The 26,858-nt window shown below is 62.4% G+C and overlaps 3 protein-coding genes across 3 annotated transcripts; 1 reads left to right on the top strand and 2 right to left on the bottom strand.

Moving 5' to 3' along the window:
- Nucleotides 1-48: 48 nt before the first annotated feature.
- On the bottom strand, nt 49-9,822 carry LOC107051197 (suppressor of SWI4 1 homolog). The gene is made up of 12 exons (XM_040653950.2): nt 9,757-9,822; nt 8,718-8,888; nt 7,375-7,476; nt 6,760-6,810; nt 5,929-6,099; nt 4,692-4,768; nt 4,490-4,597; nt 3,735-3,858; nt 3,209-3,287; nt 2,439-2,568; nt 1,753-1,907; nt 49-778 (listed from the first exon to the last, which is right to left on the bottom strand). The coding sequence occupies exons 1-12, from the start codon at nt 9,772-9,774 to the stop codon at nt 162-164; spliced, it is 1,803 nt and encodes a 600-aa protein (XP_040509884.1). The 5' UTR covers nt 9,775-9,822; the 3' UTR covers nt 49-161.
- Nucleotides 9,823-9,940: 118 nt separating this feature from the next.
- On the bottom strand, nt 9,941-17,196 carry RDH8 (retinol dehydrogenase 8). The gene is made up of 8 exons (XM_015274044.4): nt 17,107-17,196; nt 16,207-16,326; nt 14,508-14,666; nt 13,332-13,511; nt 12,512-12,605; nt 11,559-11,742; nt 10,360-10,735; nt 9,941-9,945 (listed from the first exon to the last, which is right to left on the bottom strand). The coding sequence occupies exons 2-8, from the start codon at nt 16,313-16,315 to the stop codon at nt 9,941-9,943; spliced, it is 1,107 nt and encodes a 368-aa protein (XP_015129530.3). The 5' UTR covers nt 16,316-16,326; nt 17,107-17,196.
- A 985-nt stretch (nt 17,197-18,181) lies between these two features.
- OLFM2 (olfactomedin 2) lies at nt 18,182-26,446 on the top strand. Its single transcript, XM_040653962.2, has 7 exons — nt 18,182-18,490; nt 20,092-20,241; nt 21,959-22,111; nt 22,925-23,144; nt 24,551-24,657; nt 25,789-26,195; nt 26,398-26,446. The coding sequence occupies exons 1-7, from the start codon at nt 18,353-18,355 to the stop codon at nt 26,444-26,446; spliced, it is 1,224 nt and encodes a 407-aa protein (XP_040509896.1). The 5' UTR covers nt 18,182-18,352.
- Nucleotides 26,447-26,858: the final 412 nt, after the last annotated feature.

Raw genomic sequence — 26,858 nt, 5'->3', positions numbered from 1 at the left:
CCCCCCCACCCTACGGTGCACCCCATAACACAGCCACACACTGCCCTTCCAAAACCACATTCTCTTATTATACAACACCAGGAGACCCCCAAATCCCCCCCCACCCCACAACCCCACCCCAAATCCCTCCACCCCAAACCGCCCCCCCAAAAACCCCCTTCTCAGCTCCCCCCCTTCTTTCTGTGCCGCATGAAAATCCTCCTCCCCTTTCCCAGCCCCACAGCACTGCCCCCCAACACCCGGCCTGCCCTCCCCCCGACCCTATGCGGCACATTTGGGGTCCCCCTTTTCTTCCCCCCGACCCTATGGGGCACATTTGGGGTCCCCCTTTTCTTCCCCCCGACCCTATGGGGCACATTTGGGGTTCCTGATGCCATAGGGGAACGATTTGGGGTACCATTCTGCCTTGGGGTCCCGCTTTTCTCTCCCTGCCCCATAGAGTGAGGATTTGGGGTCCCCCTCTTTTTTGGGGTCCCACTTTTCTTCCCCTGAGCCCTATGGGGCACATTTGGGGTCCCACCTTTCTTTCTCTGCCCCATTGGGTGAGGATTTGGGGTCCCATTCCTTGGGGTCCCATCCTTCTTTGGGGTCCCACCCTTCTTCCTCTGCCCCATAGGGCGCAGATTTGGGGTCCCCCTCTTTTTTGGGGTCCCACTCTTCTTCCCCTGATCCCTATGGGGCACATTTGGGGTCCGGTGCCCTTCATGTGGGTCGCGGCGCCGCCGTTTCCGCAGTGGGGCCGAACCTGGAGGGCTTCGGGTCCTTTTTGGGAACAGATCTGGGGGGAAAAAAACAAAACAAATCCCCCAAAATCAATGGGGCCAAACCCCCAGATCAATGGGGCCGAACCCCACATATCTGTGGGGCGGGGGGGGGGGTTGCAGGGCCGGTGTCAGAGCGTTTACTTTGAACCCACATCACGGAGAGCTCACGGCTTCGCTTCATCACTCACAGCCAAAGGAGAAACGGGGCGGGGGGTTCTGTGACCTTCCAGGACCCTTCCAACCCAACCCAGCTGAGTCATCCCATGGTTCTATGACCTTCCAGGACCTTTCCAACCCAACCCAGCTGAATCATCCCATGGTTCTACGACCTTCCAGGACCTTTCCAACCCAACCCAACCATTCTGTGGTTCTGTGACCTTCCAGGACCCACCCAACCCACCCCAAACCACCATCCATTGGCTCTATGATCTTTCAGGACCTTTCCAGCCCAACCATCCCACGATTCTGTGACCTTCCAGGACCCTTCCAACCCACCCCAACCATTCTATGGTTCTATGACCTTCCAGGACCCACTCAATCTACCCCAACCCAACTATCCCATGGTTCTGTGACCTTCCAGGACCTTTCCAACCCAACCCAGCTGAATCATCCCATGGTTCTATGACCTTCCAGGACCTTTCCAACCCAACCCAGCTGAATCATCCCATGGTTCTATGACCTTCCAGGACCTTTCCAACCCAACCCAACCATTCTGTGGTTCTGTGACCTTCCAGGACCCACTCAATCTACCCCAACCCAACTATCCCATGGTTCTGTGACCTTCCAGGACCTTTCCAACCCAACCCAGCTGAATCATCCCATGGTTCTACGACCTTCCAGGACCTTTCCAACCCAACCCAACCATTCTGTGGTTCTACGACCTTCCAGGACCCTCCCAACCCACCCCAACCACTGCACAGCTCTTGGTCCTTCCAGGACCTTTCCGACCCCACCGCTGCGCGGCTCTTTAACCTTCCAGGACCCCCACCTGGTTCCGGTTCCCTCCCCACTTCTCTCCTGTAGATCTCAGCGTCGCTCAGCTCCGATTCCGCCTCCGCGTTTTCGCTCCCTCCGGGATCCTCAGCTTCGGGGTCCCCATCGGCACCGCAGCGCCGCTTCCGCATCCCGGCCAAACTGCGCTGCCTTTGGGGGGGGGGACACAGCCTCAGCCCCCCCAATTTGGGCTCTGAACCCCACCCCCACCCCACACATTGACCCACAGTTGGGGCTCTGCCCCCCCAGCCCCACACAGATGCCTTTATCACCCCCTTCCCCCCCACCCAAACCCTTCCCCCTATGGGTGGGGGTCACCCTCAGCCACCCCCCCCCAACCCCCCAGCCCCACATTTGGGCTCTGCCCCCCCCATATACACTGACTCCCCCCCGAACCCTTCTCCCTATGACTGGGGTTCACCCTCAGTCCCCCTCCCCCCCCCCAGCCCCATATTTAGGCTCTGCCCCCCCAGCCCCACACATTCAGGCTCTGCCCCCCCCACATATATTGACCCCCCCCCAAACCCTTCCCCCTATGGATGGGATTCACCCTCAGCCCCCTCCCCCCCCCCAAGCCCCATATTTAGGGTCTGCCCCCCCCCAGCCCCACACTGACCCCCACATCACCCCCTCCCCCCCCAGGTTGGGGTTCCCCCCCCCCCATTTGGGCTCAGCCCCCACCTCTGCTCCTCCCTCCGCCGCCGTTTCTGCTGCACCGCCTCCTCCTGCAGCCGCCTCCGCTCCTCCTTCAGCCTCAGCTTCGCCTCCCTCCTTTCCAGCAGCTCCCGCAGCTCCGCCTCTGATTTCTGCACTGTGGGGACGCAGCGGCGGCTCTTTATGCACCTTCCAGGACCCGCCCTGCAGGGCTCCGCTGCTCTGCGACCCCTCCGAGAGGCCCAACGCCTCTGTGAGCTTTCAGGACCTTTCTGATCCAACCCGGCCGGTGGTTCTGTGAGCTTTCAGGACCTTTCTGACCCAACGCAACTGTTGTGTGGTTCTGTGACCTTCAAGGACCTTCCCAACCCAACCATTCTATGACCTTCAAGGACCTTTCCAGCCCAATCATTCCATTGCCCTGTGACCTTCAAGGACCTTCCCAACCCAACCATTCTATGACCTTCAAGGACCTTTCCAGCCCACTCATTCCATTGCCCTGTGACCTTCAAGGACCTTCCCAACCCAACCATTATGTGAGCTTCAAGAACCTTTGTAAACCAATCATTCTATGGCCTTTAAGGACCTTTCCAACCCAACAACTCCATGGTTCTGTGACCTTCAAGGACCTTCCCAACCCAACCATTCTATGGCCTTCAAGGACCTTTGTAAACCAACCATTCCATGACCTTCAAGGACTTTTCCAACCCAACCCAACCATCCCACGGCTCTTTAACCTTCCAGGACCCTCCCAACCCAACCAGCCCACGCTTCTTTGACCTTCCAGGACCTCTCACCGAAGCTGTGGTACAGCACCTCCCCCTGCGCCAACCCCTCCTCCACCTTCACCAACTGCAGCGTCAGACGGGGACCGATCTGCAATATGCACCAACCAGGACCCAAATCAACCCCCAAAGCCCCCCCCAAAATCCCCCCCTAACCCACCCCAAGGACCCAAACCAACCCCAACTGCCCCCAAGACCCCCCCCCAACTCCCTCTTAACCACCCCAGACCCCCCAAACGCCCCCCAAAACCATCCCAAAGCCCCCCCAAGACCCCCCCAAAACAGCCCCCGAGCCCCCCCAGGAACCCAACCCCCCCCCATACCCCCCCACTGAACCCAGGACCCCCAAAGCCCCCCCCATAAGACTCCAACCCCCCCCCTCCCCCCCAGGACCACCCCCCCATAAGACCCAACCCCCACCCCCCCAAGACCCCCCAAAACCATCCCAAAGCCCCCCCGTAAGACCCCAAACCCCCCCCAAACCCTCCCAATTGGACCCAGGACCCCCAAAGCCCCCCCCAAAGCCCCCCCCCCCCACCTCAGTCAGTCTGACAGCGCTCTGCTGCTCCTTCATGTTCCCCCTCCCCGCACAGCTGTGGGGCAGCTGCAGGATGTTGTGGGTCCCGTCAGGCTCTGCTTCGCTCTCCGAGAGCTTCACGTCCCTATGGGGCACAGAGAGGGGTCACGGGGTGGGGGGGGGGGCAACAAATGACCCCAAATCTGCCCCCCAAATGGCCCCATCCCCCATAGCCCCCCCCCCTATAGCACAATGAGGAGATATCAGGCCCTATGGGGACCCCCAAGTGGTGTCCTCCCCAGCCCCCCTGCCCCATAGCTCAATGGGGGGGGGGGGTCAGACCCTATAGGGACCCCCAGATCCTCCCCCCCGCCCCTATGGGGACCCCCAGGTGGTGCCCCCCCCTGCCCCCCCCATCCCATAGCTCAAGGGGGGGGGGGGGGGGGGGGGGGGGCCGGCCCTATGGAGACCCCCAAGTGGTGCCTCCCCCACCCCATAGCACACTGGGGGGGGCTCCAGCCCTATGGGGACCTCCAAATCCCTCCTCCCACCCCTATGGGGACCCCCAAGTGGTGCCCCCCCCCCTACCCCATAACACACTGGGGGGGGGGTTCCGACCCTATGGGGATCCCCAAATCCCCCCCCCCCCCATGGGGACCCCCAAATCCTCCCCCCCTGCCCCCCCATCCCATAGCTCAGTGGGGGGGGGGTCAGGCCCTACAGGGACCCCCAGGTGGTGCCCCCCACTCCCTCCCCCCCCCCGCCCCATAGCGCACTGCAGCAGCAGCTCACTGATGTCCTCCATGCGGTTCATGTTGGGGAATTTCTCCTGCAGGAGCTTTTTGAGGCCTCTGCTCAGCCCCACGGGGACCACTTTGACGCTGCTGTGGGGGGGGGGGGAAAGGGGGCAGAAATGGGGCTGAAAAAGTCCAAAAATGGGAAAAGAAGGGGGCAAAAGAGGGGGCTTTGGGGGCTCACTAATGGCGCAGGTGGAGCAGCTGCGTGTCGGAGTCGTAGCTGACGAGGAGGCAGCGCTTAATGGTGTTCAGGTTCACCTGGGGGGAATATGGAGCTTTCAGGACCTTTCCAACGCAACTATGCACCTTCCAGGACCTGCCCAACCTCCCCTTTAAGCTTTAAGAACCTTTTTAACTCTACTGTTCATCTCACAGGACTCTTCAAACCCAACTTACGACCTTTAAGGACTCCTAAAAGCCCATCCGTGCCCTTCCAGGACCCTTCCAACCCAACCGTTCATCTTGCAGGACCTTTCCAACCCAATCTATGATCTTTCAGGATCCTTTCAATAACCTACCAGGACCCTTCCAGCCCATCCCACAACCCTTACAGACTTTCCCCACCCACATTATAACCTATCAGGACCCTTTTAGCTCACCCTATAACTTTTCAGGACCCTTCCAATCCATCCTATGACCTCCCAGGACCCTTCCAACCCATTTTACACCCTTCCAGGACTGTTCCAGCGCATTTTATGCTCTTCCAGGACCCTTCCAACGCAACTGTTCATCTTCAAAGCCCCTTCCGACCCACTCTATACCCTTCCAGGACCCTTCCATCCCCTGTTTTCCCCCTCCCAGGACCCTCCTATCCCCCGTTTTCCCCCTTCCAAGATCCTTCCAACCATGATTTTCCCTCCCAGAACCCTCCCACCCCCCTCTTCTCTCCTCCCATCCCCTTTTCTCCCCTTCCAGGACCCTTCCATCCCATTTTTTATCCTTTTCCATCCCTGTTTTCCCCTCCCAGGACCCTCCCACCCCCTCTTCTCCTCTCCTGTTTTCCCCTTCCAGGACCCTCCCATCCCCCATTTTCCCCTTCCAGGACCCTCCCACCCCCGTTTCCCCTCCCAGGACCCTCCCACCCCCACTTCTCCCCTCCCGCCCCCCTTTTCCCCTTCCAGGACCCTCCCATCCCCCATTTTCCCCTTCCAGGACCCTCCCACCCCCGTTTTCCCCTCCCAGGACCCTCCCACCCCCTCTTCTCCCCTCCCGCCCCCCTTTTCCCCTTCCAGGACCCTCCCATCCCCCATTTTCCCCTTCCAGGACCCTTCCATCCCCTTTTATCCTTTTCCATCCCCATTTTCCCCTCCCAGGACCCTCCCACCCCCTCTTCTCCCCTCCCGCCCCCCATTTTCCCCTTCCAGGACCCTTCCAACCCCTTTTATCCTTTTCCATCCCCCGTTTTCCCCTCCCAGGACCCTGTGCACGTTGATGGGGGGCAGTGCGCTCTGCAGGGCGGCGGCGGTGGCCCTGAGGTGGATGTGGGGCAGCCCGAAGTTGCTGAGCACCAACAGGGGGGGGTGCAGGAACTGCTGCTCGTGCATTCGGTGCCGCCGCAGAGCAGAAACCACATCGCGGATCAGGGAGTACTGCGGGGGGGTGAGAAGGGGGGGTGAGGCTGAAAATGGGGGGAGGGATGGGGGGCACAGGGAGGGGGGGGGCTGATAAGGGGGGGGGCAAAGGGGGGGGGCCACAGGGGGTGAGAAAGGGGGGAGGGGTGGGAAGGCAAAAAGGGGGGGAAGAGGGGAGGGCTGATAATGGGGGGAGGGATGGGGGGCAAAGGGGGGGGCACGGGGGGTGAGAGGGGGGGAGGGGTGGGGGGGCAAAAAGGGGGGGGACTGATAATGGGGGGAGGGATGGGGGCACAGAAGGGGGGGCAAAAGGGAGGGGGGGTGATAAGAAGGTGAAGGGTGGGGGGCACAGAGAGGGGGGGGCAAAAAGGGGGGGAGAGGGGAGGGCTGATAAAGGGGAGAGGGATGGGGGGGCAAAGGGGGGGGCACGGGGGGGTGAGGGGGGGTGAGAAGGGGGGGGGTGGGGGGGGGGGGACAGGGATGGGGGGGCAAGGGGGGGGTCTGAAAATCGGGGGAGGGATGGGGGAGGCAAAAAAGGGGGCAGTAAAAAAGGGGGGGGTAAGGGGAGGTTCTGATAATGGGGGGGAGGAATGGGGGGGGCACAAAGGGGGGGGGAGCAGCACTCAGATGGGCGGGGGGGGGGACACAAAGTGGGGGGGGGGGCACGGGGGGTCCCACCTCTGTTACTTTGAATGTCAGCGTGGGGCCGCCAGGCAGCCGGAACAGCTTCTGTTATGGGGGGGGGAATGGGGGGGGGGAGAAGTGCTGAGGGTCCCAACGCCCCCCACCCAAAGAGCGATGGGGGGCAATGGGGTGCTGACCCCCCCCCTCCCCACCCCCCCAATCCAAAATTGGGGTCTGTGGGCGCATCAGTGCGTTTACTTTGCACGGCATCAGTGCAGCTCAGGGGGGGGTTTGTCATCATCTTGCGCCTGCAGACCCCCCCAAAACCCCCCTCACCCCAAAACCCCCCCACCCCATAACCCCCCCCACAACCCATAACCCCCCTATATCCAACCCCCACCCCATAAGCCCCCCACAACCCCCCCATATCCACCCCCCCACCCCATAACCCCCCACCCCAATGCCATAACCCCCTCCATAAACCCCATAACCCCCCCCAAAACCCCATAACCCCCCACCCCAACCCCATAACCCCCCCAAAACCCCATAACCCCCCACCCCAACCCCATAACCCCCCCATATCCAACCCCCCCATAACCCCCCCATCCCCAAACACCCCCCCCATCCCCATCCCACCCCCCCCGGTCCCTTTTAGGGCCCCCCCCTCACCATGTTGACCCCGTTGGGGGTTTTGCTGAACACAAAGAAATGGGTGACCCCCAACGGCCCCGCAACGCCCACAAAGTCCCGCAGAGAATTCTTCTTCCGTACCTACATGGGGGGGGGGGGGGGCAAAATGAGGACCCCCCCCCTCCCCCCCAAACCCTCAACAACCCCCCCCATGGGGGCTCAGGGGGAAGGAACCCTCCCCCCTCCCAAATAGGGGTCAGAACTGCCCCCCCCCCATTTAAGGGTCAGATCTGCCTCCCCGCCAAAGGTTCCATCATGGGGTCAACCCCCCCCCCCCCATAGGGGTCACCTACCCCAACCCCCCCCCCCCGCACCCTATAGGGATCAGATCTGCTCCCCTCCACCCCACAGAAGGGTCATATCTGTCCCCCCCCCGCCTAAAGGCCCCATCATGGGGTCTGACCCCCCCCCTCCCCCTCCATAGGGCTCCCCTCCCCCAATTCCTCCTCCCCATAGGAGTCAGATCTGCCCCTTCCACCCCCCCAGCCCCACAGAGGTCCCATCATGAGGTCAACCCCCCCCCCTCTGCCCCATAGGGGTCACCTCCCCCAACCCCCCCCCCCTCCCCATAGGAGTCAGATCTACCCCTTCCCCACCCCCCCCCAACCCCACAAAGGCCCCATCATGTGCTCAGACCCCCCCTTCCCCCCCCCATAGGGTTCACCTCCCCCAATTCCCCCCCCTGCACACCATAGGGGTCAGATCTGTCCCCTCCCCCACCCCAGAAGGATCATATCTACCCCTCCTCTCCCCCCCCAACCCCACAGAGGCCCCATCATGTGCTCAGACCCCCCCTTCCCCCCCCCATAGGGTTCACCTCCCCCAGTTCCCCCCCCTGCACCCCATAGGGGTCAGATCTACCCCTCCCCCCCCACCCAAACCCCACAGAGGCCCCATCATGTGCTCAGACCCCCCCTTCCCCCCCCCATAGGGTTCACCTCCCCCAATTCCCCGCCCTGCACCCCATAGGGGTCAGATCTGTCCCCTCCCCCACCCCAGAAGGATCATATCTACCCCTCCTCTCCCTCCCCAACCCCACAGAGGCCCCATCATGTGCTCAGACCCCCCCTTCCCCCCCCATAGGGTTCACCTCCCCCAGTTCCCCGCCCTGCACCCCATAGGGGTCAGATCTGCCCCTCCACCCCCCCCAACCCCACAGAGGCCCCATCACGTGCTCAGACCCCCCCTCCATAGGGTTCACCTCCCCCAATTCCCCCCCCTGCACCCCAAAGGGGTCAGATCTGCCCCTCCCCCCGCACCCAAACCCCACAGAGGCCCCATCACGTGCTCAGACCCCCCCCCCCCCACCCATGGGTGCCCACCTTGAGCGCCCTGGCAGTGTACGGCTCCATCACCCTCCTCAGATCCATGCTCAGCTGCCTCACGTTGCGCCCCACGCGCCCGCGGTGGAACACGAAGGAATGGGGGACGGCCCCAAAGTCCTCCTCCGCCCGCAGCCGCGCCGCCGAGCGCTGCTTCTTCTGGTTCTTACTCTGCCAGGACCCAAAACGGGGGGCGGAATTGGGGGGGGGGGCCCTTCCAGGACCTGCAGCCGGGACCCCACGTGCTGCTGCTGCTCCCCCCACCCACCCCATGGATGTTTGGTTTGGGTCCGCTTCCTGCCCCGACCCCCACGTTCCGGATCCACAGCCCTTATGGGTCTGCAGGTCCGGTTCCAGACCCATAACTGAGTCCAGACCCATTACCGGTTCCAGACCCAATAGTGGTTCCAGACTCATTAAAGGTTCCAGACCCATTACTGGGCTCAAACCCATTACCGGTTCCAGACCCATTACGGGTTCCAAACCCATTAATGGTTCCAAACCCATTACTGGTTCCAGACCCAATAGTGATTACAGACCCATTATGGGTTCCAGACCCATTATGGGCCCCACACTCATTATGGGTCCCAGACCCATCAGTGGTTCCAGATCCATTCCTGGGCTCAAATCCCTTACAGGTTCCAGACCCATTATGGGTTCCAGACCCACTACGGGTTCCAAACCCATTACTGCTTCCAGACCCAATAATCGTTCCAGACCCACTATGGGTTCCAGACCCATTACTGCTTCCAGACCCCTCACTCCTTCTTACTCTGCTTCCCCCCAATCTGCGCAGTCCGGGTCCGGTTCCTCCCCTCCCCCCCCGGTTCCGGGCTCAGCTCCATCCCGGTTCTATATCCCTTACCGGGCCCAACTCCGCCCAGCCCCCCCCATGCACGCACACTCCCCCCCTTTGGGCCCGTTTCCTTCCCTGACCCCCAATCCGTCCCTCCCCCCGGAACCCCGGGCCCGGTTCTTCCCCCCAACCCCCCCCCACCCCCGGAGCTCCAGGCCCGGTTCCCCCCCCCCGTTCCCCTACTTTGCTCGGCCGCCCCATTTTGTCCTTCTCCTCTTCCACCACCACGCGGCTGCAGCCACTTCCGGCGGGTCTTCTGCCACTTCCGGCGCGTCTACCACTTCCGCCGTATCTACTTCCTGGACGTCACTTCCGCCGCGCCTCTCCCCCCGCCTCCCAGTTCCTCCGTTGCCATGGAGACGCGGGCCTACACTTCCGGAAGCGCCCGTTGCCGCCTCACCGGGCCCGGCCCCGCGCCCCCCCCCCCCAGTCCTGACCCCCCCCCTCCCCACAAAGCGTTCTGTGCGGACAATCAATGCAACGCAGCATTTAATGGAACCCCCCCGGCCCAAAGACCCCCCCCAAAATAAGCAAACTCCTCAAAACCCCCCAAATCCAACTCATTCCCCCCCCCCATATTCTCCATCCTTCCAGCCCTCCGCCAACGGCCCCCAATTGGGGGGGGGGGGGTCATGTGACCTCTACCCCCCTCCGCCCCCCCCAATCCCTCTCCATTCATCCCCAATGGGGGAGGGAACCACGTGACCACCCCCCCCCCCCTCAACCTCCCTCCTTCCATTCAACCCCAATTATTTTTTAGGGGGGGGGGGGGGGGGGGGGGGGGGGGGGGGGGGGGGGGGGGGGGGGGGGGGGGGGGGGGGGGTTGAAGGACACCACCACGTGACCGCCCCCCCCCCCATTCAAACCCAATAGAGGACAAACCACGTGACCGCCCCAATCCAGCCGGCAGTGACCTCCCGGCCGCCAGGGGGCGCTCTAAAACGGGGGCGACGCTCTGCCGGCAGCAGCCGCACGTAACGCAGCGCAGCGCCGCCATAACGGCCCGGAGCGGAGCGGCGCGGCGGCGTAGGAGGCCGTGCATGGCGCGAATGGACAGCGCCCCCTGGCGGTCGGCGGAGTGCAGCGCCAGCAGAGGGGCGTAGCGGGGGTTCGTCTGAACGCGGAGCGGCGGCCGCGGGGAGGAAATGACGGCGACCACCGCCTGGGGGGGCGACGAGGGGGGGTCACGACGGGCGGCGGGACGGGACGGGACGGGGGGGGGCAATTGGGGGGCAGCGGTTCTGGGAGCGGATCCTTTCTGAATCGTTTCCAGAGCCCCCCCATATCCCCCCCACACCCTCATCTGCCCCTCAGACCCCCACAGCCCACCCCACACCCCGCAACCCCCCATATCCCCCCATGCCCCACCCCCACCCCCCGTCCCCCCCATATCTCCCCCCATATCCCCCCCCACACCGTCATATCCCCCCCAATACCCCCCCATATCCCTTCATATCCCCCCCATATCCCCCCACACATCCCCATATCCCCCCATTTCCCCCCCTTACCCCGCCATATCCCCCCCATATCTGCCCCCATATCCCCCCAGACCCCCATAACTGCCCCATATCCCCCCCACACCCCCATATCCCCCCAATACCTCCCCATTACTCCCCCATATTTCCTCCCATACCCCCCCCAATACCCCCCATATCCCCCCAGACCCCCATATCCCTCCCACACCCCCATATCCCCCCCCAATACCCCCCATATCCCCCCCACACCCCCATATCTCCCCCCATATCCCCCCATATACCCTCATATCCCCCCCAATGCCCCCCAATACCCCCCATATCCCCCCCATACACCCCCATATCCCCCCCAATGCCCCCCAATACCCCCCATATCCCCCCCATCCCCCCATACACCCCCATATCCCCCCCAATGCCCCCCAATACCCCCCATACACCCCCATATCCCCCCCCAGTGCCCCGCAATACCCCCCATACCCCCCCCATATCCCCTCCCATCCCCCCCCCCCCCACCTCCGCCACCTCCTCCGGGCTCTGCCCCATAGCGCTGAAGACGCTCCTGGCGGCGGGCAGATACGAACACCGGAAGTAGCGCAGCGTTTCCTCGTCCGCCCCCGGAAATTCCGCCTCCTCCGCCGCCTCCAAAAGCTGCCGCTCCAAAGCGGTGTGAACCGGGCCGGGCTCCACCAACGTCACCCTGCGCCGCAGGGACCGTAGGGACCATAGGGAAACAGTGAGCCCATAGGGACCCATAGGGACCCATAGAGACCCATAGGGACCATAGGGACACATTGAGCCCATAGGGACCCATAGGGATCCGTAGAGACCCATAGGGACCACATAGAGCCCATAGGGACCATAGGGACCCACGGAGACCATAGGGACCCATCGTGCCCATAGAGACCCACAGGGATCCATAGGGACACATAGAGACCCATAGGGACCATAGGGACCCATAGAGACCATAGGGACCCATAGCGCCCATAGAGACCCATAGGGATCCATAGAGACCCATAAAGACACATAAGGACCCATAGGGATCCATAGGGACCATAGAGACCTATAGGGACCCATTGAGCCCATAGAGATCCATAGGGACCCATAGAGCCCATAGGGACCCATTGAACTCATAGAGATCCATAGGGACCCATAGAGCCCATAGGGACCCATAGAGCCCATAGGGACCCATAGTGACCCATAGGGATCCATAGGAACACGTAGGGGCCCATAGAGGCCCATAGGAACAAATAGAGCCCACAGGAACCCATAGTGACCCATAGAGACCATAGTGACCCATAGGGACACATAGAGATCCATTGAGCCCATAGGGATCCATAGGGACCATAGGGATCCATAGAGACCATATGGACCCATAGAGATACGTAGCGCCCCATAGGGATCCATAGGGACCAATAGGGGCCCATAGCGACCCATAGTGTCCCCGTGCCCCATAGCGCCCCACTCACGCCACGTTGAAGTGCAGCAGCTGCATTGCGAGGCTCTCACAGAACCCTTCCACGGCAAACTTGGAGGCGGAGTAAACCTCATTGAACAGCAGCCCTATGGGGGACCCCAAAGGGGGACCCATAAGTGGGACCCCAAAGTGGGACTCCCAGTGACCCCAGAGAGGGACCCCAAAGTGGGACCCATAAAAGGGACCCCCAGTGACCCCAGAGAGGGACCCCAAAGTGGGACCCATAAAAGGGACCCCCAATGACCCCAGAGAGGGACCCCAAAGTGGGACCCCACGATGTGCCCCCGTGACCCTCAATCCACCCCATAACCTCCAACCCCACAGCCCTGATCCAATTGCGTGACCCCACGACTCTGTGACCTTTGACCCCATAACCCCTTGACCTTTGACCCCCTGACCTCTGACCCCCTGCCCTCACCATGCCTGCCCATCACGCTGCTGCTGACCCCACAATGTGCCCCCTGACCCCTTAACCTTTGACCCCCTAACCCCCTGACCTCTGACCCCTGACCTCTGACCCCTGCCCTCACCATGCCTGCCCATCACGCTGCTGCTGACCCCACAATATGCCCCCTGACCCCAGTCCCTGACCTCCTGGCCCCTTGACCTCTGACCCGCTGACCCCTGACCCCCTGACCTCTGACCCGCTGACCCCTGACCCCTGCCCTCACCGTGCCTGCCCATCATGCTGCTGCTGACCCCACAATGTGCCCCCTGACCCCTTAACCTTTGACCCCGACCCCTAACCCCCTGACCTTTGACCCCCTAACCCCCTGACCTCTGACCCGCTGACCCCTGACCCCTGCCCTCACCATGCCGGCCCATCACGCTGCTGATGACGACGATGTGTCCCCCGCGGCGCCGCTTCATGTGCGGCAGCACCGCGCGCACCGCCCGCACCACCCCCATCACGTTGGTGTCCACCACGCGCTGCAGCTCCGCCATCGCTGTGCCCTCCAGCGGCCCCACGGCGCCCACCCCGGCGTTGTTCACTGCGGGGGAGGGAAGGAGAGGGACCACAGGGATGCATTGGGGCCACGGGGACACAACGGGACCCACAGGGACCCACTGGGACACACTGGGACCACAGGGATCTATAGAGACCCATAGGGACACATTGGGATACACAGTGACCCACAGTCACCTATAGAGACCCATAGAGACACATAGAGACCCACCGGGACCCACAGTGACCCATAGAGACCTATAGACACCCATAGAGACCTATAGACACCCATAGAGACCCATAGGGACACATATGGACCATAGAGACCATAGAGACCCACAGAGACCCATTGGGACCCACAGTGACCTATAGAGACCCATAGGGATACGTAGGGACCATAGAGACCCATAGAGACCCACAGGGACCCACAGAGACCTGCAGGGACACATTGGGACCACAGAGACCCAGAGACCGATAGAGACCCATAGGGACACATAGAGACCAATGGGGACAATAGACCCCCGCAACCCCCACACCCCCCCCATACCCCACCTATACCCCCCCCCACACCCCCTCTAAGTCCCCCATACCCCCCCATATCCCTCCTATACCCCCCCCGAAACCCCCACACCCCCCATACCCCCCCATACCCCCTAAACCCACCCATACCCCCCACATCCACCCCATACCCCACCTATAAACCCCGCACAGCCCCCCCACAGCCCCCCACACCTACCCCATATGCCCCCATATCCCACCTATGCCCCCCCAAAGCCACCCACACCCCCCACAGCCCCCCATACCCCCCCCATATCCCTCCTATACCCCCCCGAAACCCCCCACCCCCCCATACCCCTCACATCCACCCCATACCCCACCTATACCCCCCATACCCCCCCATACCCCCCACATCCACCCCATACCCCACCTATACCCCCCCCACACCCCCCACATCCCCCATACCCCCCCATACCCCACCTATACCCCCCCCATACCCCCCCATACCCCCCACCCCCACACCCCCCATCCCCCCCCCCCTCACCCAGCACATCCACGCTCTCTCCGTACACTTCCATGCATTCCCGCACGGATTTCTCGCAGTTTACGTCCAACCGCTCCACCCGCAGCGTTCGGCCCAACGCCGACCCGACGGCCGCCTCCAACGCTGCGCTGCGCCGCGGGTCCCGCATGGTGGCGATCACTGCCGCAACAGCGCCCCCTACCGTCAGCCCGCCGCATAGCGCCCATAGGGGCACATAGCGACCCATAGGGACCCATAGGGACTCATAGGGACCAATAGCGCCCCCTACCGTCAGCCCGCCGCATAGCGCCCATGGGGGCACATAGGGACCCATAGGGACACATAGGGACCCATAGCGCCCCATAGGGACTCATAGCGCCCCCTACCGTCAGCCCGCCGCATAGCGCCCATGGGGGCACATAGGGACCCATAGGGACTTATAGCGCCCCCTACCGTCAGCCCGCTGCATAGCGCCCATAGGGACACATAGAGACCCATAGCGACCCATAGGGACTCATAGGGACCAATAGCGCCCCCTACCGTCAGCCCTCCGCATAGCGCCCGTAGCGCCCGTAGGAGCACATAGCGACCCATAGAGACTCATAGGGATTCATAGGGACCATTAGCGCCCCCTACCGTCAGCCCGCCGCATAGCGCCCATAGGGACACATAGAGACCCATAGCGACCCATAGGGACTCATAGGGACCAATAGCGCCCCCTACCGTCAGACTGCCGCATAGCGCCCATAGGAGCACATGGCGACACATAGGGACCCATAAGGACACATAGGGACACACAGAGACCCATAGGGATCCATAGCGACACATAAGGACCCATAGCGACCCATAGCGACCCATAGGGACTCATAGGGACACATAGAGACCCATAGCGCTCCATAGGGACCCATAGCGACACATAAGGACCCATAGGGACCCATAGGGACCCATAGGGACTCATAGGGACCAATAGCGCCCCCTACCGTCAGCCCGCCGCATAGCGCCCGTAGCGCCCATAGGGACGCATAGGGACAAATAGGGACCCATAGGGACCCATAGGGACACATAGCGCCCCATAGCGCCCCCTAGCGTCACCTTGCCGCATAGCGTCCATAGGTGTCCACCTGGGGTCTCCCATTGGGGTCCCATTGGGGTCCCATTGAGATCTCCCATTGAGGTCCCATTGGGCTCTCCTATTGGTGTCCTATTGGGGTCCTCTATGTGTTTCCCATTGGGGTATCCTATTGGGGTCCCATTGGGGTCCTATTGGGGTCCATTTGGGGTCTCCCATTGCGGTCCATTTGGGGTCCTAATGGGGTCCTCTATGGGTTTCCTATGGGGGTCTCCCATTGGGGTCCTATTGGGCTCTCCTATTGGTGTCCTATTGGGGTCCTCTATGGGTTTCTTATTGGGGTCTCCCATTGGGGTCCTATTGGAGTCTCCCATTGGGCTCTCCTAGTGGTGCCCCATTGGGGTCCCATTGGGGTCCTTTATGGGTTTCCCATTGGGGTCTCCTTTTGGGTTCCCATTGGGGTCTCATTGAGGTCTCCCATTGGTGTCCTACTGGGCTCTCCTATTGGTGTCCTATTGGGGTCTTCTATGGGTTTCCCATTGGGGTCTCCCATTGGGGTCCTACTGGGCTCTCCTATTGGTGTCCTATTGGGGTTCTCTATGGGTTTCCCATTGGGGTCTCCTATTGGGGTCCCGTGGGCGCCCCCCTCACCCATGTAGCGGCTCTGGGGGTCCCGTGCCAGCCGTGCAGCCGTGGCCAACCCGATGCCGGATGAGGTCCCGGTGATCAGAACCGTGCGCTGCTTCGGGGCCTCCGCCATCAGTGGGGCAGCTGTGGGGCAGTGATGGGGTCAGTTATGGGGTGTTGGGGTCGGTTATGGGGCGATGGGGTCGGTTATGGGGTCAGTTGTGGGTTGATGGTGTCGGTTATGGAGTGGTGGGGTCAGTTATGGGGTGATGGAGTCGGTTATGGGGTCAGTTATGGGGTGACGGGGTTGGTTAAAGGGGTGAGTGTGGGATTATGGGGTGAAGGGGTCGGTTACGGGGCAGCTGTGGGGTTATGGGGTTGGTTATGGGGTTGTGGGGTGGGTGTGGTGTTAGGTGGCAGTTGGTTATGGGGCACTTACGGCGTCAGGTGGGTTATGGGGTGGGGTTATGAGATATGTTATGGGGCAGTCATGGGGCATCTATAGAGCAGCTATGGGTCTCTATGGGGCATCTATAAGGCAACTATGGGTCTCTATGGGGAAGCTATGGGTCTCTATGGGGCAGCTATAGGGTAGCTATGGGTCCCTATGGGTCTCTATGGGTCCCTGTGGGTCCCTATGTGTCCCTATGGGTCGCTATGGGTCTCTATGGGTCCCTATGGGTCGCTATGGGTCCCTATGGGTCTCTATGGGTTTCTATGGGTCGCTATGGGTCTCTATGGGGCAGCTATGGGTCGCTATGGGTTTCTATGGTACGCTATGGGTCTCTGTGGGGCAGCTATAGGGCGGCTATGGGTCTCTATGGGTCGCTATGGGTCCCTGTGGGTCTCTATGGGTCCCTGGGGGTCCCTATGGGTCCCTATGGGTCTCTATGGGTCCCTGTGGGTCTCTATGGGGCGCATTACCGGCGCGGTCCCGGGGTCAGCTGTGGGTCACAGTGCGGATCGGCGCCGCTTATGTGGATCACGGGGGGATCAACGGCGCCGTCACCGCCCGCGTGGCTCGGATTAACCGCCCCCCCGATTGGCTGCCCCACAGCGGCCCCGCCCCCTGATTGGCTGCCCCAGAGATGATAATGTGCCCCACAGCCCCCATAACCCCACAGACCCGGAGCGCTCCGACCCCCCCCACGGATCCCCTATTGCCCCATAGCCCACCCCATAGATACTCTATAGCCCCCCCACGGCCCACCCCATAGATCCCCAGAGCCCCCCCATAGATCCCCCACAGCCCCCCAAGTCACACCCCATAGCCCCGCCCCCTCCTCTGCACCGCCCAATCACTACCATCCCCCATTAGCCCCGCCCCTTCCTCTACGCTGCCCAATCAGCCCCGCCCCTCCCTTAGCCCCGCCCCTTCCTCTGCAACGCCCAATCCGCACCGCCCATCCATTAGCCCCGCCCATCCAATTAGCCCCGCCCCCTTCTCTGCACCATCCTATCATCGCTGCCGCACCCATCGCCCCACCCCTTCGCCTGCACCAGCCAATCAGCTCCGCCCCCCTTAGGCCCGCCCCTATCGCATTAGCCCCGCCCCTTCCTCTGCACCGACCAATCAGCACCGCCCCCTTCCTCCGCCCCGCCCACATATGCCCATAGTCCCACCCCTTCCTCCGCCCCGCCCAATCACAGCCCCGCCCACATCCCGCCCACAGTCCCACCCCTTCCTCCGCACCGCCCAATCAGCACCGCCCCGTCCCTCCGCCCCGCCCCCCTCTGCACCGCCCAATCAACACCGCCCCTCCCTCCGCCCCTCCCATCGCCCCTCATCCCCGCCCAATCAGCACCGCCCCCTACCTCTGCCCCGCCCCTTCCTCTGCACCGCCCAATCACAGCCCCGCCCACATCCCGCCCATAGCCCCGCCTCTTCCTCCGCCCCGCCCAATCAACACCGCCCCCTCCCTCCGCCCCGCCCAATCAGCACCGCCCCCTCCCTCCGCCCCGCCCCTTCCTCTGCACCGCCCAATCAGCACCGCCCCCCATCCCCGCTCCCTGCGAGGCGGTGGCGGTGCGGTCGCATCGCTCTTCCGGTTACGGGAGGTGGGGGGGGGGGGGGGGGGGAGGGGGGCAGCGCTTTCCTCTCCCCCCACGTAATTAATTTGGGGGGAGGGTCCGTATTAATTCCAGGGGGGGGGAGGGGGGGGGCGATGCGATGGCGGCGGCGCTGCTGCGGGTGGGGGCGGCGCTGAGCACCATGGCCATGGTGACACAGTGGGTGTCGCAAACGCTGCCGTCTCTCGTTGGGCTCAACGGGACCGGAACGGCGAGGGGGGGAACGTCGGAACGGATCGTGAGTGGGGGGGGGGGGGGGGTCCTAAAGGGAGGGGGTGGGGGGTCCATGGGGGGGCTTTGAGGGTGGGGGGGGTTCTAAAGGGAGGGTATGGGGGGGTATATGGGGTGGGGGGGGTCTATGGGGTGGGATATGGGGGGGTATGGGGGTGGGGGGGGGTTTGGGGTGGGATATGGGGGGGGTCTATGGGGGGGTATGGGGGGGTTATGGGGGTGAGGGGAGTCTATGGGGTGGGATATGGGGGGGTATGGGGGGGTTATGGGGGTGAGGGGGGTCCTAATGGGGGGGGATGAGGGTGGGGGGGGGGTCTATAGGGTGGGATATGGGGGGGTATGGGGGATTATGGGGGTGGGGGGGTCCTAATGGGGGGCTATGGGGGGGTATGAGGGTGGGGGGGTCTATGGGGTGGGATATGGGGGGGTATGTGGGGGTTATGGGGGTGGGGGGGCCCCAAAGAGAGGGGATGGGGGGTCCTAATGGGGGGCTTTGAGGGTGAGAGGGGGTCCTAAAGGGGGGGTATGGGGGTGGGGGGGGGTCTATGGGGTGGGATATGAGGGGGTATGGGGGTTTATGGGGGTGAGAGGGGGCCTAATGGGGGGGTATGGGGGGTCTATGGGGTGGGATATGGGGGGGTTATAAGGGTGGGGGGGTCCTAAAAGGGGGGTTTTATGGGGGGGGTATGGGGGTGGGGGGGTTATGGAGGTGTATGGTGGTGGGGGGGTCTATGGGGGGGTTATGGGGGTGGGGGGGGATCCTAAAGGGGGGGATATGGGGGTGGGAGGGGGGTTTATGGTTGTGATATCGGGGGTTCTATGGAGGGTATAGAGAGGTTATATGGGTGGGGGGGGTTCTAAAGGGGGGTTATGGGCTGGGGGGGGTCTACGGGGAGACTTTATTGGGGGGGGGGGATGGGCCAAAGGTTCTCAGTGGAGCAGAGCAGAGTTGTAACCCCCCAACCCCCCCTCCTCCTCCTTCTCACCCCCCCTTAACCCCCTCTTCCTCTTAACCCCGCCTTAATGCCCCCCAACCCCCCCTTAACCCCCCCACCCTCCTAAAATCCCCCCATTAACCCCCCCTTTAACCACCCCTCCTCTTAACCCCCCAACCCCCCCCAACCCACCTTCCCCTCCCCCACTCTCCAACCCCCACTTAACCCACTTAACGCCCCCAAACCCCCCCATTAACCCTCCCTTACTCCCCTCCCACCCTCCAACCCCCCCCCTTCACCCCCCCCACTCCAACCCCCCCCTTAACCCCCCCTTAACCCCCATTAATCCCCCCCCAAACCCCCCCACACTCCAACCCCCCCCCCTTAACCCCCCCTTAAACCCCCCCACTCCAACACCCCCCCTTAACCCCCCCCACTCCAACCCCCCCCCAACCCCCCCTTAACCCCCATTAATCCCCCCCAAACCCCCCCCTCTCCAAACCCCCCCCCTTAACCCCCCCCACTCCAACCCCCCCCCTTTAACCCCCCTTAACCCCCCCCACTCCAACCCCCCCCTTAACCCCCCTTAATCCCCCCCAAACCCCCCCCCACTCCAAACCCCCCCCCTTTAACCCCCCTTAACCCCCCCCACTCCAACCCCCCCCCCCCCCAGACGCTGTTCCGCAGTCCCGACGAGTCGTGGCAGCTCTACACATCTGCCCGGGCTCCGGACGGGAAGTGCGTCTGCACCGCCGTCATCCCCAGCAGGGGGCGCTGCGACAGCGACGGCAGCGCGGGGAGACTGCGGCTGCTGAGCGAGAGGGTGGGCGGGAAAAAGCGGAGTGGAGCGCGACGGAGCGGGAGCGGGAGGGGGGGAATGGGATGGGATGGGAATGGGATGGGAATGGAGTGCGCCAAACTGGGGGGGACTGGGAGGGACTGGGCCAAACTGGGATGGAGTGGGAGGGACTGGGATGGAGTGGGATGGACTGGGCCAAACTGGGATGGAGTGGGAGGGACTGGGCCAAACTGGGAGGGACTGGGATGGAGTGGGAAGGACTGGGAGGGAATGGGCCAAACTGGGATGGAGTGGGAGGGACCGGGCCAAACTGGGAGGGACTGGGATGGAGTGGGATGGACTGGGCCAAACTGGGATGGAGTGGGAGGGACTGGGAGGGAATGGGCCAAACTGGGAGGGACTGGGATGGAGTGGGATGGACTGGGCCAAACTGGGATGGAGTGGGAGGGACCGGGAGGGACTGGGATGGAGTGGGAGGGACTGGGAGGGAATGGGCCAAACTGGGATGGAGTGGGAGGGACTGGGATGGAGTGGGATGGACTGGGCCAAACTGGGAGGGACTGGGATGGAGTGGGATGGACTGGGCCAAACTGGGATGGAGTGGGAGGGACTGGGAGGGAATGGGCCAAATTGGGATGGACTGAACCAAACTGGGAGGGACTGGGATGGATTGGGCCAAAGTGGGAGGGACTGGGATGGACTGGGAGGGACTGGGCCAAACAATGGAATGGATTGGAAAGGTCCTGAAAGATCAGAGAACCACAGAATAGGTTGGGAACGTCCTGAAAGAACAATGGGTTGGGTTGGAAAGGTCCTGAAAGATCACAGAACCACAGAATAGGTTGGGAAGGTCCTGAAAGAATATTAGGTTGGATTGGAAAGGTCCTGAAAGATCATAGAACCGTGGGATGGGTTGGAAAGGTCCTGAAAGATCATAGAACCATGGGATGGGTTGGAAAGGTCCTGAAAGAATAATGGGTTGGATTGGAAAGGTCCTGAAAGATCACAGAACCATTGCATAGGATGAAAAGGTCCTGAAAGAATAAGGGGATGGGTTGGAAAGGTCCTGAAAGATCACAGAACCACAGAATAGGTTGGAAAGGTCCTGAAAGAACAATGGGTTGGGTTGGGAAGGTCCTGAAAGGTCACAGAACCACGGGATGGGTTGGAAAGGTCCTGAAAGATCACAGAACCGTGGGATGGGTTGGAAAGGTCCTGAAAGATCACAGAACCATTGCATAGGATGAAAAGGTCCTGAAAGAACAACGGGATGGGTTGGAAAGGTCCTGAAAGGTCATAGAACCACGGGATGGGTTGGAAAGGTCCTGAAAGATCACAGAACCGTGGGATGGGTTGGAAAGGTCCTGAAAGAATAATGGGTTGGGTTGGAAAGGTCCTGAAAGATCACAGAACCTTTGCATAGGTTGGAAAAGTCCTGAAAGAACAACGGGATGGGTTGGAAAGGTCCTGAAAGAATAGTAGGTTGGATTGGAAAGGTCCTGAAAGATCACAGAACCATTGCATAGGATGAAAAGGTCCTGAAAGAACAATGGGATGGGTTGGAAAGGTCCTGAAAGATCACAGAACCACGGGATGGGTTGGAAAGGTCCTGAAAGAATAATGGGTTGGGTTGGAAAGGTCCTGAAAGAACCACGGGATGGGTTGGAAAGGTCCCGGCAGACCACACAACGGTGTGGTCGGAAGGGTCCTAATTAACGAGGCGGCCCTAACGACCGCTCAGGTGCAGAACGTGTCGCAGTCGGTGGAGGTGTTGGATCTGCGCACCGAGCGGGACCTGCAGTACGTGCGGGGCAGCGCTGCGCTGCTGGACGGCATTGAGGCCCAACTGAGCGCAGCGCAGAGCCTGAGGGGGCTGAGCCCAAAGGGCTTCCAGGTGGGGGCGCTGCGGCCCTTAACGAGCTCGGCTTCGTTAGGGTTCATCTCTATGGCCCCAAGCCCTCACTAAGGCCTATTCGGGGGTCCCTGCAGCCCTTAATGAGCTCTGCTTCGTTAGGGTCCTCCCCAACCCCTCATTAAGCCCTATTCAGGGGTCCCTGCAGCCCTTAATGAGCTCTGCTTCGTTAGGGTCCTCCCCAACCCCTCATTAAGCCCTATTCAGGGGTCCCTGCAGCCCTTAATGAGCTCTGCTTCGTTAGGGTCCTCCCCAACCCCTCATTAAGCCCTATTCAGGGGTCCCTGCAGCCCTTAATGAGCTCTGCTTCGTTAGGGTCCTCCCCAACCCCTCATTAAGCCCTATTCAGGGGTCCCTGCAGCCCTTAATGAGCTCTGCTTCGTTAAGGTCCTCCCCAACCCCTCATTAAGCCCTGTATTGGGGTACATCCACCCCTTAATGAGCTCTGCTTCGTTAAGGTCCTCCCCAACCCCTCATTAAGCCCTATTCGGGGGTTCCTTCAGCCCTTAATGAGCTCATCGCCATTAAGACTCACCTTGATGACCCTCAGCCCCTCATTAAGACCACCTTAAGGGTCTCCTGACCCCTTAACGAGCTCACCTTCATTAAGACCCCCCCCTAATTAACACCCCCCCCCCTCTCAGGACCACATGGCCCTGCTGCACCCCTTAATGCACTCATCTCCATTAAGACCCCTACTGATGGCCCCCAACCCCTCCTTAAGACCACCTCAGGGGTCCTCCTGACCCCTTAACGAGCTCCCCCTCGTTAACGCAGTGCTAATTACCCCCCCAGGAGCTCCAGCAGCGCATGGCCCTGCTGCGCCCGCTGCCCCCGGTGTTGGCTCAGTACCGCAGCGACGCGCGGCGCATCGCGGAGCTGCGGGGGGAGGTGAGGAACCTCTCGCAGGTCCTGGCAGCTTTAAGGAGCGACGTGGGAGCCTACGGCTACGAGGAGCTGCGGCAGAGGGTGCTGCTGCTGGAGGGGAGGCTGCAGCGCTGCATGCAGAAGCTGGGTAGGGGGCTGTGGGGTCGTGGGGGGGGGTCTCGGGGGGGGGTCTCGGGGGGTTTGAGGGGGTATTGGGGGGTTATTGGGGAGGTTTGAGGGGGTTTTGGGGGGCTGTTGGGGGGTTTGAGGGGGTCTTGGGGGGCCTGAGGGGGTCTTGGGGGGTTTGAGGGGGTCTTGGGGGACTACTGGGGGGGTTTGAGGGGGTCTTGGGGGACTGTTGGGGGGTTTGAGGGGGTCTTGGGGGGCTTGAGGGGGTCTTGGGGGGTTTGAGGGGGGTCTTGGGGGACTACTGGGGGGGTTTGAGGGGGTCTTGGGGGGTTATTGGGGACTTTGAGGGGGTCTTGGGGGGGTTTGAGGGGGTCTTGGGGGGTTTGAGGGGGTCTTGGGGGGGCTGTTGGGGGGCTTGAGGGGGTCTTGGGGGGTTTGAGGGGGATTTGTGGGGGTCTATTGGGGGGTTTGAGGGGGTCTTGAGGGACTATTGGGGGGGTTTGAGGGGGTCTTGGGGGGTTATTGGGGACTTTGAGGGGGTCTTGGGGGGGTTTGAGGGGGTCTTGGGGGGTTTGAGGGGGTCTTGGGGGGCTGTTGGGGGGCTTGAGGGGGTCTTGGGGGGTTTGAGGGGGATTTGTGGGGGTCTATTGGGGGGTTTGAGGGGGTCTTGAGGGACTATTGGGGGGGTTTGAGGGGGTCTTGGGGGGTTATTGGGGACTTTGAGGGGGTCTTGGGGGGGGGTTTGAGGGGGTCTTGGGGGGTTTGAGGGGGTCTTGGGGGGCTGCTGGGGGGCTTGAGGGGGTCTATTGGGGGGTTTGAGGGGGTCTTGGGGGGTTGTTGGGGGGTTTGTGGGGGTCTTGGGGGACTCTTGGGGGGTTTGTGGGGGTCTTGGAGGGCTTGAGGGGGTCTTGGGGGGCTGTTGGGGGGCTTGAGGGGGTCTTGGGGGGTTTGAGGGGGATTTGTGGGGGTCTATTGGGGGGTTTGAGGGGGTCTTGGGGGGTTGTTGGGGGGTTTGTGGGGGTCTTGGGGGACTCCTGGGGGGTTTGTGGGGGTCTTGGAGGGCTTGAGGGGGTCTTGGGGGGCTGTTGGGGGGTTTGAGGGGGTCTTGGGGGGTTTGAGGGGGTCTTGGGGGGTTTGAGGGGGGATTGAGGGTGTTTGAGGGGGTCTTGGGGAGCTATTGGGGGGTTTGGATCCTATGGGGTGGGTCTGGGGGGTCTTGGAGGGGTTTGGAGTCGTATGGGGTGGGGTTGGGGAGTCTTGGGGGGGTTTGAGGGGTCTTGGGTGGGTTTGGGGTCCTATGGGGTGGGGTTGGGGGCTTTGCGGGGCTCTCAGGGGGCTTTGGGTCCCGCAGGGTGGGCTCGGAGCATTCGGGGCACTTTGGGGTCCCGGGGGGTTTCAGCCCCATTCCCCCCCCCCCCCATCCAGGCTGTGGGCGCCTGACGGGCATCAGCCCCCCCATCACCATCCGCGCTTCGGGGTCGCGATTCGGGTCCTGGATGACCGACGCCGTCACACCCAGCAGCGACAGCAGGGTGAGCTGTGGGGCGCCCCATAGGGACCCCGCACCCCATAGGGACCCCGCACCCCATAGGGACCCCACACCCCATAGGGACCCCACATCCCATAGGGACCCCACATCCCATAGGGACACACTATAGGAACAGCACAGCCCATAGGGACACCCCATAGGGACACCCTATAGGGACATCCTATAGGAACACCCCATAGAGACAAGCCATAGGGACCGCACACCCCATAGGGACCGCACACCCCATAGGGACACCCCACCCCATAGGGGCACCTTATAGGGACATCCTATAGGGACAGCACAGCCCATAGGGACCCCACACCCCATAGGGACACCCTATAGGGACACCCTATAGGGCCAGCATAGCCCATATGGACACCCCATAGAGACAGCCCATAGGGTCAGCACAGCCCCCCCCCATCCCCCCCATCCATCCCCCCATTCATTCCCCCCCATTCTCCCCATTCATCCCCCCCATTCTCCCCCATTCCCCCCCATTCTCCCCCATCCCCCCATCCATCCCCCCATTCATTCCCCCCATTAATTTCTCCCATCCATCCCCCCATTCCCCCCCATCCATCCCCCCATTCATCCCCCCCCATCCCCCCCATCCATCCCATCCCCCCCATTCTCCCCCATCCCCCCCATCTCCCCTTTTCATCCCCCCCCCATTCCCCCCCATTCATCCCCCATCCCCCCCATCCATCCCATCCCGCCCATTCCCCCCCACCCCCCCAATCTCCTCCATCCATCCCCCCATTCTCCCCCATTTATTCCCCCCCATCCATCCCCCCCATTCATCCCCCCCCATCCCCCCCATTCCCCCCCATTCTCCCCCATTCATTCCCCCCCATCCCCCCCATTCATCCCCCCCAATTCTTCCCCCCTATTCATCCCCCCCCCATCGCCCCCATTCCCCCCATTCATTCCCCCCCATTCATCCACCCCCATCCCCCCCATCCCCCCCATCTCTCCCATTTATCCCCCCCATCCCCCCCCATCCATCCAATCCCCCCCCCCCATTCCCCCCCATTCCCCCCCATTCCCCCCCATTCTCCCCCATTTATTCCCCCCATCCGTCCCCCCATTCATCCCCCCCATTCCCCCCCACCCCCCACTGACCCCCCCCCCCCAGGTGTGGTTCCTGGACGGCTATTCCAGAGGCCGCCGCGTTTTGGAGTTCCGCTCCCTGCAGGACTTCGCTTCGGGGCAGAACTTCGTGCAGCACCTCCTGCCTCAGCCGTGGGCCGGGACGGGGCACGTGGTGTACAACGGCTCCCTGTACTACAACAAATACCAGAGCAACGTGGCCGTGCGGTACCACCTGGGATCCCGCAGCGTCGTGGCTCAGCGCAGCCTCCCCGGCGCCGGATACAACAACACCTTCCCCTATTCCTGGGGGGGTTTCTCCGACATCGACCTCATGGCGGACGAGGGGGGGCTGTGGGCCGTCTATACGAGCAATCAGAAGGCGGGGAACATCGTGCTGAGCCGCCTGGACCCGCACACCTTGGAGGTGTGTGAAATGGGGGGCTGTGGGGGGTGGGAATTTGGGGGGGGGGGGGGGGGGGGGAGGGCGGTTCGTGGGCTCTGCTGCCCCCTGGTGGGCGGGAGGGGAATGCAGGGGCTGCGGCCTATGGGCGGTGATAGGACTGCAGGGTGGTCTCTGCCGCCCCCTGGTGGCCGTTGTCGGTATTACAGCGTAATCTCTGCCGCCCCCTGGTGGCCGTTGTCGGTATTGCAGGTTAATCTCTGCCGCCCCCCTGATGGCCGTTGTTGGTAGGGCAGGTTAATCTCTGCCGCCCCCTGGTGGCCGTTGTTGGTAGTGCAGGTTAATCTCTGCCGCCCCCTGGTGGCCGTTGTCGGTAGTGCATGTTAATCTCTGCCGCCCCCTGGTGGCCATTGTCGGTAGTGCAGGTTAATCTCTGCCGCCCCCTGGTGGCCGTTGTGAGTATTACAGCGTAATCTCTGCCGCCCCCTGGTGGACATTGGTGGTATTGCAGCATAATCTGCTGCCCCCTGGTGGCCGTTATCAGTACTTCGGGTTAATCTCTGCCGCCCCCTGGTGGCTGTTATTGGTATTGCAGGTTCATCTCTGCTGCCCCCCCGTGGCCGCTATGAGTATTGCAGCATAATCTCTGCCGCCCCCTGGTGGCCGTTTTTTGTATTGCCTGTTGGTCTCTGCTGCCCCCTGGTGGAGATTGG

Source organism: Gallus gallus, chromosome 30 (assembly GCF_016699485.2).
Source record: "Gallus gallus isolate bGalGal1 chromosome 30, bGalGal1.mat.broiler.GRCg7b, whole genome shotgun sequence".
Classification (NCBI taxonomy): Eukaryota; Metazoa; Chordata; class Aves; order Galliformes; family Phasianidae; genus Gallus; species Gallus gallus.
This window is presented reverse-complemented; position numbering and strand designations above follow the sequence as displayed.